The following is a 10,377-nucleotide window of genomic DNA, read 5'->3' on the forward strand; positions in this document are numbered from 1 at the left end:
GGGGGGGGGGGGGGGGGGAGGGGGCGCGGCGCGGCTGACGCGGGTCGGGGTCGGCGCGGCGGACTGTGGCCGGCGGCGGCGCGCAGAGACACAGCGATCCGAGGCGAGGACGAGCCGGCGTCGCGCCCGCATCTCCCCGCACAGCCCGTGCCGTGCGACCCACGAGCTGCAGCCGCCGCAGCCGAATCGAGCCGCGTGCCCTCCACGCTCCAGCAGCTCCCAGCGCCGCCATGGCCCCGGTCCTCTGGCCGCGCCTCGGCCGCATCCTCTGGCTGGCCTGCCTCCTGCCCTTGGCCCCGGCTAGGGTGGCTGCAGGTAAGGCGCTGCGCGAGCCGGCCGCTCGCCCTCCCCGAGCCGCAGCGCGCCCGGGGCCTCGGGGCGGTTTCGGGCGGGCGGCCTCGCCGAGAGCCGGGGCTGCGGAGGTGGCGCCGTGCGCCCTGCGCGCACCTCCCTTCTCCCCGCAGGCCGCGAGCTGCGGAGCGGAGCACGGCCTGCCGGGCGCCGCGCAACCCTCTCCTCTGTCCCTTCTCCCCCTCTCCTGAAGTCACCGGCACTTGAGGGGGCTCCCCGCGCCCTCGTTCCTGCTGCCACCTCCAGATCGGCCTTGTCCTAGGGACCGCGCGGTGGCCGGCGCATCCATCCCGATGTTTGGAAACCTCGCAGCCGCTGGAGGTGGGGGGAGGACGCTGAGGGGAGTCTGGGAATGCTCGGGGTCGGTCTTCTCGCCACAGCCCCCAGGGAGCGCGGCCAGGTTGCCCGCGGGGCAGCGTTTTTGCCTTAAAATGTGGCCTTATCCAGAGAGGCTTTCTACCCTGCTTGTGTTGATTTTAGCGCCCAGGAGGCCGGTCTGCCATTTCTTCTCTGGGAATGATTTCCAAAATGGACCCGGAGCTGGTTCCGCTGGGTCCTACCCGGTGTCCCCCGGATCGTGCTTCTAACATCCCCACCTCCTCAACGCCCGAAGGCCAACACCCACTTTTCTGCCCCATTTTGGCGACAAAAAAGGACCCAGGGTGGCGAGTTTTAAGGGGACAGTTGGGACGTGGGCAGCTATTGGGTGGGTGTTAAATATTATCCAATATTTTCATTAACCCCCCTCCACCTTGAAAGAATGGTAGACAGAAGAAGAGATCTAATGCAAACTTGTGAAATAAAAGCCACAAGGTAAAATAAAAAACCTGCATCTTAAGGATGAATTAAGGGTATTTTGTGGGAATTGGCTTGGTCAGGAGCATCTACTTGCCCCTAGAAATGGGGTCTCCTGTCCATTAGGTTTACATGTGTCCAGAAATATCAACGCGGCCTAAATTGCCAAAAAAAAAAAAAAAGGTGTGGAGGGTTAATTCTTTGGAAGTCATGTGTGGTTCCCAGCCTGGCCTATTGCACCCATGATACAGTCCAAATAGCTGGGAATGGGATTGGCGAAAACTCACAGGAGAAAAAGAGATTCAGAAGCCCTTTCCACCCTTCCCGGGTCTGAGTCAGCCTGCATGACATGCTTCCTACACCAGGGGTTGAAGTCAGAAGTCCGTGTCCTGGACCGTTCATTAATTCCAGGTTGTGTTGTCCAGACTTCAGAGGTACCTTGGGAAGTGTTTTGGGCTGTGTACATGTGCAGTGAGAAGAGGCTGATGTAGCCCTTTTCTAGACTGTTCTGGGGCCCTACGGGCTGTGTGGTCAGGGAGAATGTGCATGCTCCAGGTGGAAGCCCAGGGAGCCTGCTGGTGGGCATTCTTCCACGGGTAAAACTTTGTGGCTGCTGTCACTTCACTTTTTGCTTTAGCCCTTTCAGCTCTGGGTCACTGGGGCACCTGTGTGGTCACCGGGGCACCTGTGGCGCCCCTAAGCCCCTGACTGGGCTGCTCTGTACTCCAAGGCCATGTCATCTGGGCTCCCAAACTTGGAAAGATGGATTTGCATGGGTAGGTAACCAAACCTGGGCTTGGTTCCTTCAGCCACAGGTGGCAAAGCCTTCCCAGTCCATTTCAGCCTGGATGTTCTGGACGCTTTCTAGGCCCTGAGGACGAGGAGCAGCATCACCCGGGGGCTGTGAAATACCTGCTTTTTAAAAACAAGCCTGAGAAAAGTGCCCTTGGAGCCTCTGGCGTGTGGACAGGTCGGGTTGGGGGGGCGCTCCCAGGAGCTGGGCCAGTGTCTGCTGCAACAGTGGCTGTAGCCACAGCCCCTCCCCACCCCCACCCCATCCCGCCTCCTGGCTGAGCTGGCTGCCCTCCTGATTCTGTTCCCCTGGCAACGGATCTGCGTCGTGCTGACATGCGCCTGTCTTGCTGCAGACGCTGGATGGCCATTAGCATGCAGCTGAATGTCCCTGCCACCTGCCAGCCTCACTGTGGCCCACGCTCCTCTCCTGGGGGGTGTGGGCAGGAGCAAGAGAGGGAAGGGAAGAGATGGCCTCTCTTCTAAGCACCTCTTTCTGCAGCAGCCTGGCCAAAGGCTGCCTCCCAGCCAGAGGGACTCAGCCTAGGGCAATGCAGATTGCTGTGTGGTCCCCGGCAGTAGCATTAGTCCCTGGGGACCTCTGGGGACTCGGGTCCTTCAGTGTAAAATACATACTGTGTTTTCTTGGAGAAACTTCTGTGTCTGGAATTCTCTCTTTGGGATTAAGGTGCTGCAGGTCCCTTTTGCAATGCTAGCCCAAATGACTTTATAATCCAAAATATGGCCCCAAGGAAAGGGATTCAGAACAGGGAATGTGTAACGTGGGTGAGCGGAAAGGCTGGAGCCAGAGTCCCCAGTGGGGGCGGGCAACATCACCGCAAGGCAAATGGGGTGCAGTTGAGGACACACTCGCTCACCTCCCAGTTTTGCTGAGTCCAGCAGGTCTCTTGTGAGCCCCCTAAGAGCAGGGAGCACATCCTGTACTTCTGGGTCCCCCCAGCAGCTGTGGGTTGGGGCTCAGTCCATAGCACTTGGGTGAAGAGTTTCCTGGGGCAGTGCCATGTGGCCTGGTCCCTCTGCCACACCCTTCTCTCCAGGTGCCTCTCCACAGCACAGTGTTGAACCCCTACTATGTGCCAAACACCTGGCTAGGCTTGGGGGAGATGGGGATGACCCCTGCCCTGCCCTCAAGGAGCTTGCAGTGCAGTGGGGGAGATGAGGAAAGCTTTATCCCAACCCAGGGTTGTGACAACTGTGTGCTCAGGCTGTTGGGAGAGTGCCAAGGAGGCAGGGTGGGGGGGTGGAGTGTCAGGGAGGGCTTCCTGGAAGAGGGTATTTCCACAGACAGATAGGTGAAGAAGAGCAGTGGGGACAGTGTGTGCAAAGGCCCTGAGGCTAGGAAGGACAGAGCATGTTGGGGGGGAACTGCAGGTGTTAAAGGGTTAAAGCTACAGCATGGATGTACTAAGATGTGAATGCGGTCTCCCTCCACCCCAAGGCTGGCCCATGATCAGATTAACTGTGCAGGAAGCTGCTTGTTGGGGTGGCTGAAAGTAGGACAGGACTGGAGGCCAAGGGTCACATTCAGGATGTATCAGTAATCCATCCGGATGGGGCTGAGTGCTACCTTAAGCAATGCTGGTAGTAATGGAGAGGGAGAATTAGAGTGGCAGGGGCCCGGGGGCTGATTCTTGGGACAGCTGGTCCTCTGACCCGACAGAGAATGATAGGTGAAGAGAATGGTAGGTTTGGGAGGGGAGAAATCCAGGGGGTCTAGAGCATCAGTGGCCAACAGAATTTTAGATGGTGGAGGAAATGATCTATATCTGTGCTATCCGGGAGAGCTATGGCTGTTGAGCACTTGAAATGTGGCTCTAGTGCAATGGAGGGACTGGAATTTTAGTATTATACATTGAAGTGATTAACTTTGATTAATTTAAATTTAATTGCATGTGGTTAGTAGCCATTGTATTATTGCCCAGTAGAAATGAAGTCTGTGTTACTGGGTTCCATCAGCATTTAGGAGGTACTGGAAGCCAAGGGAGGGGGTGTATGTTGCCGGGAAGTGGGGTGGGAGGGAGTAAAATGAGCAGAGGGGGGCTTGTGGGCCCTCCTCCCTTCCTTCTGCATCGCCTCTTCTGCCCAGGTGTGCACTGTTAGACATTCTCTAACCTCAGGCCCTTCAGAAGTCTCACCTGAAAAAGAAAATTACAAATCACAGGAAAATAGTTACTAAGACGTGCAGTAGTGCTATTGACAAGAGTGAAGGGTTCTGGGAATTAAGATATACCTGCTTGAGGGATTATCATGCAAATACTGAAGTTCACATTAGTGCCACTGCAGACATCCTTTTGATGTATTGTCAGGTAGAAATAAAGTAATTCAAACTTGTGTGCAGAGGCCTGATTCTGATTAAATTTAAAACTTCCGTGCATGAAAAAGCTGGAGGACAGCAATATGATAGCAGCTGTTGTCTTTGGGGGGTAGGGTAATAGGACACTTCTAATATTCTTTTTTTTTTTTTTTTTTTTTTTTTTTTTTTTTGTGGTACACGGGCCTCCCCCTGTTGTGGCCTCTCCCGTTGCAGAGCGCAGGCTCAGCGGCCATTGGCTCACGGGCCCAGCCGCTCCGCGGCATGTGGGATCTTCCCGGACCACGGCACGAACCCGTGTCCCCTGCATCGGCAGGCGGACTCTCAACCACTGCGCCACCAGGGAAGCCCCACTTCTAATATTCTTTATGCATATGTATTACTTTTATGATGGAAACAAATCTGATTTTTAAAATCTTACCTAGTGAGTATGATAAAAATCTGCAGCTATCTAAAGCAGGTGAAGAATAATGACTTAGGAAAATGCCTATTGTACAGAATTGAAAAAAGAGCAACAGCAATGGAATATATAATCTCAGAGTAAGCAGCATTTAAAAGAATAGTAGGAAATGACCCAATATAGTAAGTTGTTGTTACTAATTATTAAAAAATATTTTTAAAATTTTATACCTTTCTCTATTTTCAGATTACAATTAGTCTTACCTTCAATGTGTTGGTCAGATGGGGAGTGTTATTTAAAAGGCCTCTTATTTGGTCTGCATTCCATGTGCTCCAGGCCCTATTCTCTGCTTGCAACCTAGAAAACTAATTCCTGGGTTCCCTGTAAGAGCTGCATCCCCAGTATTTCAGTTCAGGTTCCCCAAGGAGTTGACCCAGCTGGAATCACAAAGCTCCAGCGTTGGCCCCTGCAGGAATCCTGGAGGTTCCCTAGAGCAGTGTAGTCCAGTGGAACTTTCCGTGATAATGAAGATCTGTATCCACAGTGTCCACTATGGTGACCCTTGGCTACACGTGGCTGGCCCTTGAAATGCGCCAGTGCAACCGAGAAAGTGGGTTTTAAGTTTGTTTCACTTTAATTGACGCTTAAGGAGCCACACGTGGCTAGTGGCTACCACATGGGACAGCTCAGATCTAGAAGCTCTCACTTTACAGATTTACAAACTGAGACCAAAGAGAAGGGGGCTTGGCTTGGATCACAGTGGCCCTTCCTCCCAAGGCTGGCCCACCACCATCAAGGTATTAGGCCTTAACAGGGTCCAGACTCAGCTTCGTGTTTCCAGCTGGAATTTTGTTTCACACGTAAAGGTGTGAAAGGCGATGGGGGGCACTTCTTGGCATCAGCTGCAGTGGCTCCTCCTGTGACATGCACTGGCCGGCATTTTCACAGCTAAGAAGCTGGGTCAGGTCAGCATACACACGCTCTTTAAGGCCCTGCTTGGCTGGCATGAAAAAATAAAACAAACTGGAGACATGGGAAAGGGCATGGGATTTGGAGTCAGTTGGGCCTGGGTTTGAATCCCAGCTGGGCAATGAACTAATCGTATGACCCTTGGGCGGGTCAATGACCTGCCTGGGCCCCAATTTCTCCACCTGTAAAAGAGACTCACAGAAGCCGGCCCAGAGGGTGGCGGTGGGTTTCCTGGCCACGCCCCTTCGTGAAACGCGGCCTTTGTTGCCTTTGTTTCTGGGTTCCTAGGCGTGTATGAACTTCACCTCACCCCCGATGGCCCTGCCACCACGGGGGCAGAGGTGACCATCACGGCCAGCCTGGTGGCTGATGACAATGGCAGCCTGGTCCTGCCCGCCAGCACCCGTCTTTACCGCTTCCGCTGGATTCATACCCCATTGCTGCTCACGGGGAAGACAGATGAGGCTTTCAGCTCCACCATCCGCGTCGTGGGGAACGTGCCCGGGGACTTCCCGGTCTCCGTCTGGGTCACCGCCGCTGACTGCGGGATGTGCCAGCCTGTGGCCAGGAGCGTCCTCGTCCTCCCTATTACAGGTGAGGACCTTTCCTACTTGATTTGTCTTCAGACTCCTGGCTGGTAATCACATACATGCAGATTAGACCCATGGTTCCTTCGCAAAGGATCAGAAAACGGTAATATGCACTGCTGGCAGGGTTGTGCTGAAATGGACACGTAAAGTACATATTGCTACTCGGTGTAAATTAATAGAACCCTTTGGAGAGCAGCTGATACATATGTATCAATGGTTATAAATGATTTTAGTCTTTGGCCTCTTCTTTCTCCTTCTCCCTGGCTCGCTCTCCTCTCTCTCTCTCTCTCTCTCCCCCTTCTCCCTGCCTTCCTCCCTCCCTCCCTCCCCTCCCTTCTCTTTCTTTCCAAGAAGTCCCTGCTTTCTTGGAGTTTACAGTCTATTAAAGAACTTATCTTTAGGAAATAAACCTCCATTTGGGTAATGGTTTAGGCACGAAGATGTTCATCACAGTTTTTATAATAACAGAAGAAAATAGAAACAAGCTAAGTATGCAACCATAAGGGGACTGGTTAAGTATACTGATATAATTTGTATAATGAATAATAATGACCTTTACAGAGAGTTTGTTGTAGCCTGGGGGAGTACTCATGGTTGTAAAATTTTAAAAATCAAAACAGAATTCTATAACCAATTTGATCAACTGTGTTTAATATGTGTATACCTTAAATATGTACACACGTATACTTTGCAATTCTTCAAAACATCAACAATGCTTGTGTTTGCGTGATAAGCAGTTTCTTTTCTTTTCATTCCACTTTTCAGCAATTTCCAAATGAGCTTTATTGAGTACACCTCACTTTCTGCTTAAAAATTCAGCTTTTAATTTTTTCTTTTTAGAGGAGGCAGCACGGAATGGTGTTCCTCACCCAGCCCAGCACATGGGGTGTGGACCTGCGGTCAGTAGAACTGCTCATTTTTTCTAGGCTCATCTAATACTTTGAAATATTTCCCAAGAGCTGCTTTCAAAGCCTGTGCATTTCCTTCTGGTCCTGGGCATCTTTTGTGCCAGAAAGTTCAGGGTCCTGGTGAAAGGGGTTCAGGAGCAGAGCTATGCATGTAACACATGAAGTGAGTCTTCACCAGCGTCCACGGAGGGGGCATATGCCTCTGTGTTCGGTGACCTGCAGGGTCCCCTCTTGCCACCACCTGGCTGTGACAGCCAGGAGGTCGGGTGGGGGAGAGGCTGCCCTGCCAACTGGCACGTGGCTCTGCCCTCCTCCACTTCAGTGGACTCACCCTCCTGTGGTCTCTGTCCCAGAGTTCCTCGTGGGGAACCTCGTTGTCACCCAGAACACCTCCCTGCCCTGGCCCAGCTCCTACCTCACCAAGACAGTCCTTAAAGTTTCCTTCCTCCTCCACGACCCCAGCAACTTCTTCAAGACCGCCTCGTTTCTCTACAGCTGGGACTTCGGAGACGGGTATGTCCTTACCCCCCTTGATGCCCCAAAGTCTTGGCTCATGGCTGGTGGCCCTGTCGTCCCAGGCGGAGTGCTCTGTACTCTCCCATCTTCACCTGCTCACTCTCTCTCACTCCAAACATGCCTTGTACACCTGCTTTGTGCCAAGCTCGGGGTCCACGGGGACCAGTGTGAGCCAGTCATGGGGCCTGCCTTCAAGGTGCCTGCAACCTAGTAGAGGGGTCATTGGTGCCCAAAACAGCCCTTTAAGGCTCGTCAAGGTAGGTCGATTTTTCTCTGACTCTGGAGGGACCTGGCCAGCCAATGACACACGCTGTTATACTCACGTGGTAGAATTCAGGTGTTCCAGCTTCCTTCTCCTTACACCTCCTCTCCAGATGAGCCAATGGCAGGAGGCAGGTCGGGAAGTGGGGGCCGGTCAGGCATATCTGGAAATGGGCAAGATCCTGCGTGAAGAAAGCTACAGAGCTACTGAGAAGTAGCAAGGATTTGTTTTTTTAATTTGTTTCATTGAAATAGAGTTAATTTACAATGTTGTGTTAATTTCTGCTGTCCAGCACAGTGACTCAGCTATGTACATATACACATATATGTATTCTTTTTTTTTTTTTTTTTTTTGCGGTACGCGGGCCTCTCACTGTTGTGGCCTCTCCCGTTATGGAGCACAGGCTCTGGACGTGCAGGCTCAGCGGCCATGGCTCACGGGCCTAGTCGCTCCGCGGCATGTGGCATCTTCCCGGACCGGGGCACCAATGCATGTCCCCTGCATCAGCAGGCAGACTGTCAACCACTGCGCCACCAGGGAAGCCCTATATATTCTTTTTCATATTCTTTTCCATTATGGTTTATCACAGGATATTGAATAGAGTTCCCTGTGCTATACAGTAGGACCTTGTTGTTTATCCATTCTATATATAATAGTTTGCATCTACTAATCCCAAACTCCCAATCCATCCCTCTCCCACCCGCAGAAGTAGAAAAGATTTGAGTAAATGGGTATGAACACCATGTCCGGGATGGTGAGTCTTAATATTGTAAAGGTGTCCGTTTCCCCCCAGTTATTCTTTAAGTTTAATGCAAACCCAATAAAAATCCCAATAAGAATAATTTTTGGAACATGACAAAGATTTTACAGTTCATCTAAATTTTGTGTATAAATACACAGTTTTACACATATGTGCTCATACATGTATACATATACGTCACATATACACATAATGTATATACATACATATACACGTATACAAATACACATATATGCTTATATATATACGTATATATATGGTTTTATAACGTAAAGAATATTTGTCTCAAACCAGGGCACAGCCTCCATATTTATTAGGGGCATTTATTTTCACGTTAAAGAAAGTTATATTCACTATTTCTTTCTCTTTTTCTTTTTCTTTGGCTGTGCTGCAGCCTGCAGGATCTTAGTTCCCCGATCAGGGGTCAAACCCGGGCCCTTGGCAGTGAAAGTGCAGAGTCCCAACCACTGGACCACCAGGGAATTCCCTATTCACTATTTCTATTGCAATTGAACATTTTTGACTAGGCAATGAAATAAAATAAGAAAAATAAATGAAATATAAATGTAAAGGAGGAGACAAAAGTCATTGTACACAGATGACAGTACTGTTTACCTGGAAAACACAAAAGACTCAACTGAAAAATCTTAGAACTAAAAAGATTTTAATAATGTGGCTGGTTACAAAACAAAGATTCTTAGCTTCTCCATATAATGGCAGTCGAAAAAATCTTTCATAATATTTATAAAAACGGAGAGAATAAACTTCGCCTAAAATTGTAGGATTTATATGAATAAAATCATAGATTGTACTGAGAACCTTAAAAAGACTTGAAAAATGATGAGAGAATTTCTCAGTATTGTAAGAAGAAAGAGAAATGATCAGAAAAGCAGAATGATGATGAATGGTGATGGGGAAAGGGGCTAGAAATACATACATAAACGTATTTAGAAAGATACCAATAATTTTCAGCAAGAAAAGGCAGCTCAATGGAACAGAATAGAAAAAGCAGAAAAAAACCTAAGTTTATATACACATGTAGTGTATGATAACAATGTTATTTCCAGCCAGTGGATAAGGATAGATTGTTTGATAAATGATACTAGGGTAGCTGCTTAACTGGGAGAAAAATAATCTAATCCCTAACAAAAGCTATTCCAGATAGATTTAAAATAGTAAACATAATGAACCAGGACTAGATTGGAATGTAGATGATCCCCTGAGATTGGATAGTTTGGCAGTGGGGAAGGCATTTCTGTAAATAAAAGGCAGAAACTAGAATGGAAAAAATGCTAAATTTGGCATCATCAGATTTAAAATTTGAAATGAAAGAAGTAAATCAAACCAAAGGATAAAGGTTAAACTGGGAGAAAATATTTGGAAGATATGTAATAGGTACAGGTTTAATAAACTTCATATATAAAGAGCATCAACAAATCAACAAAAATACTGTTACTAGAATTCCTTTTTTTTTTTTTGCGGTACGTGGGCCTCTCACTGCCATGGCCTCTCCCGCTGCGGAGCACAGGCTCTGGAGGCGTAGGCCCAGTGGCCATGGCTCACGGGCCCGGCCGCTCCGCGGCATGTGGGATCCTTCCGGACCGGGGCACGAACCCGCGTCCCCTGCATCGGCAGGCGGACTCCCAACCACTGCACCACCAGGGAAGCTCTAGAATTCCTTTTGAAGTGATTCAGGTAATTG

At 49.8% G+C, this 10,377-nt stretch overlaps 1 protein-coding gene across 3 annotated transcripts in view; it reads left to right on the forward strand.

Moving 5' to 3' along the window:
• The first annotated feature begins 169 nt into the window (after positions 1-169).
• TMEM130 (transmembrane protein 130) overlaps positions 170-10,377 on the forward strand; it is a 17,269-nt gene continuing 7,061 nt past the window's right edge. The window contains exons 1-3 of one of the 3 annotated variants that reach the window (XM_007448866.1): positions 170-315; positions 5,928-6,233; positions 7,491-7,650. In XM_007448866.1, coding sequence (XP_007448928.1) covers positions 231-315; positions 5,928-6,233; positions 7,491-7,650 — 551 coding nt within the window. In that variant the 5' untranslated portion in view covers positions 170-230. The remainder of the gene's footprint in view (positions 316-5,927; positions 6,234-7,490; positions 7,651-10,377) is intronic. The other 2 variants (XM_007448865.1, XM_007448867.1) reach the window with 2 other exon arrangements.

The sequence above is a fragment of the Lipotes vexillifer genome, unplaced genomic scaffold (genome assembly GCF_000442215.2).
Source record: "Lipotes vexillifer unplaced genomic scaffold, Lipotes_vexillifer_v1.1 scaffold778, whole genome shotgun sequence".
Classification (NCBI taxonomy): Eukaryota; Metazoa; Chordata; class Mammalia; order Artiodactyla; family Lipotidae; genus Lipotes; species Lipotes vexillifer.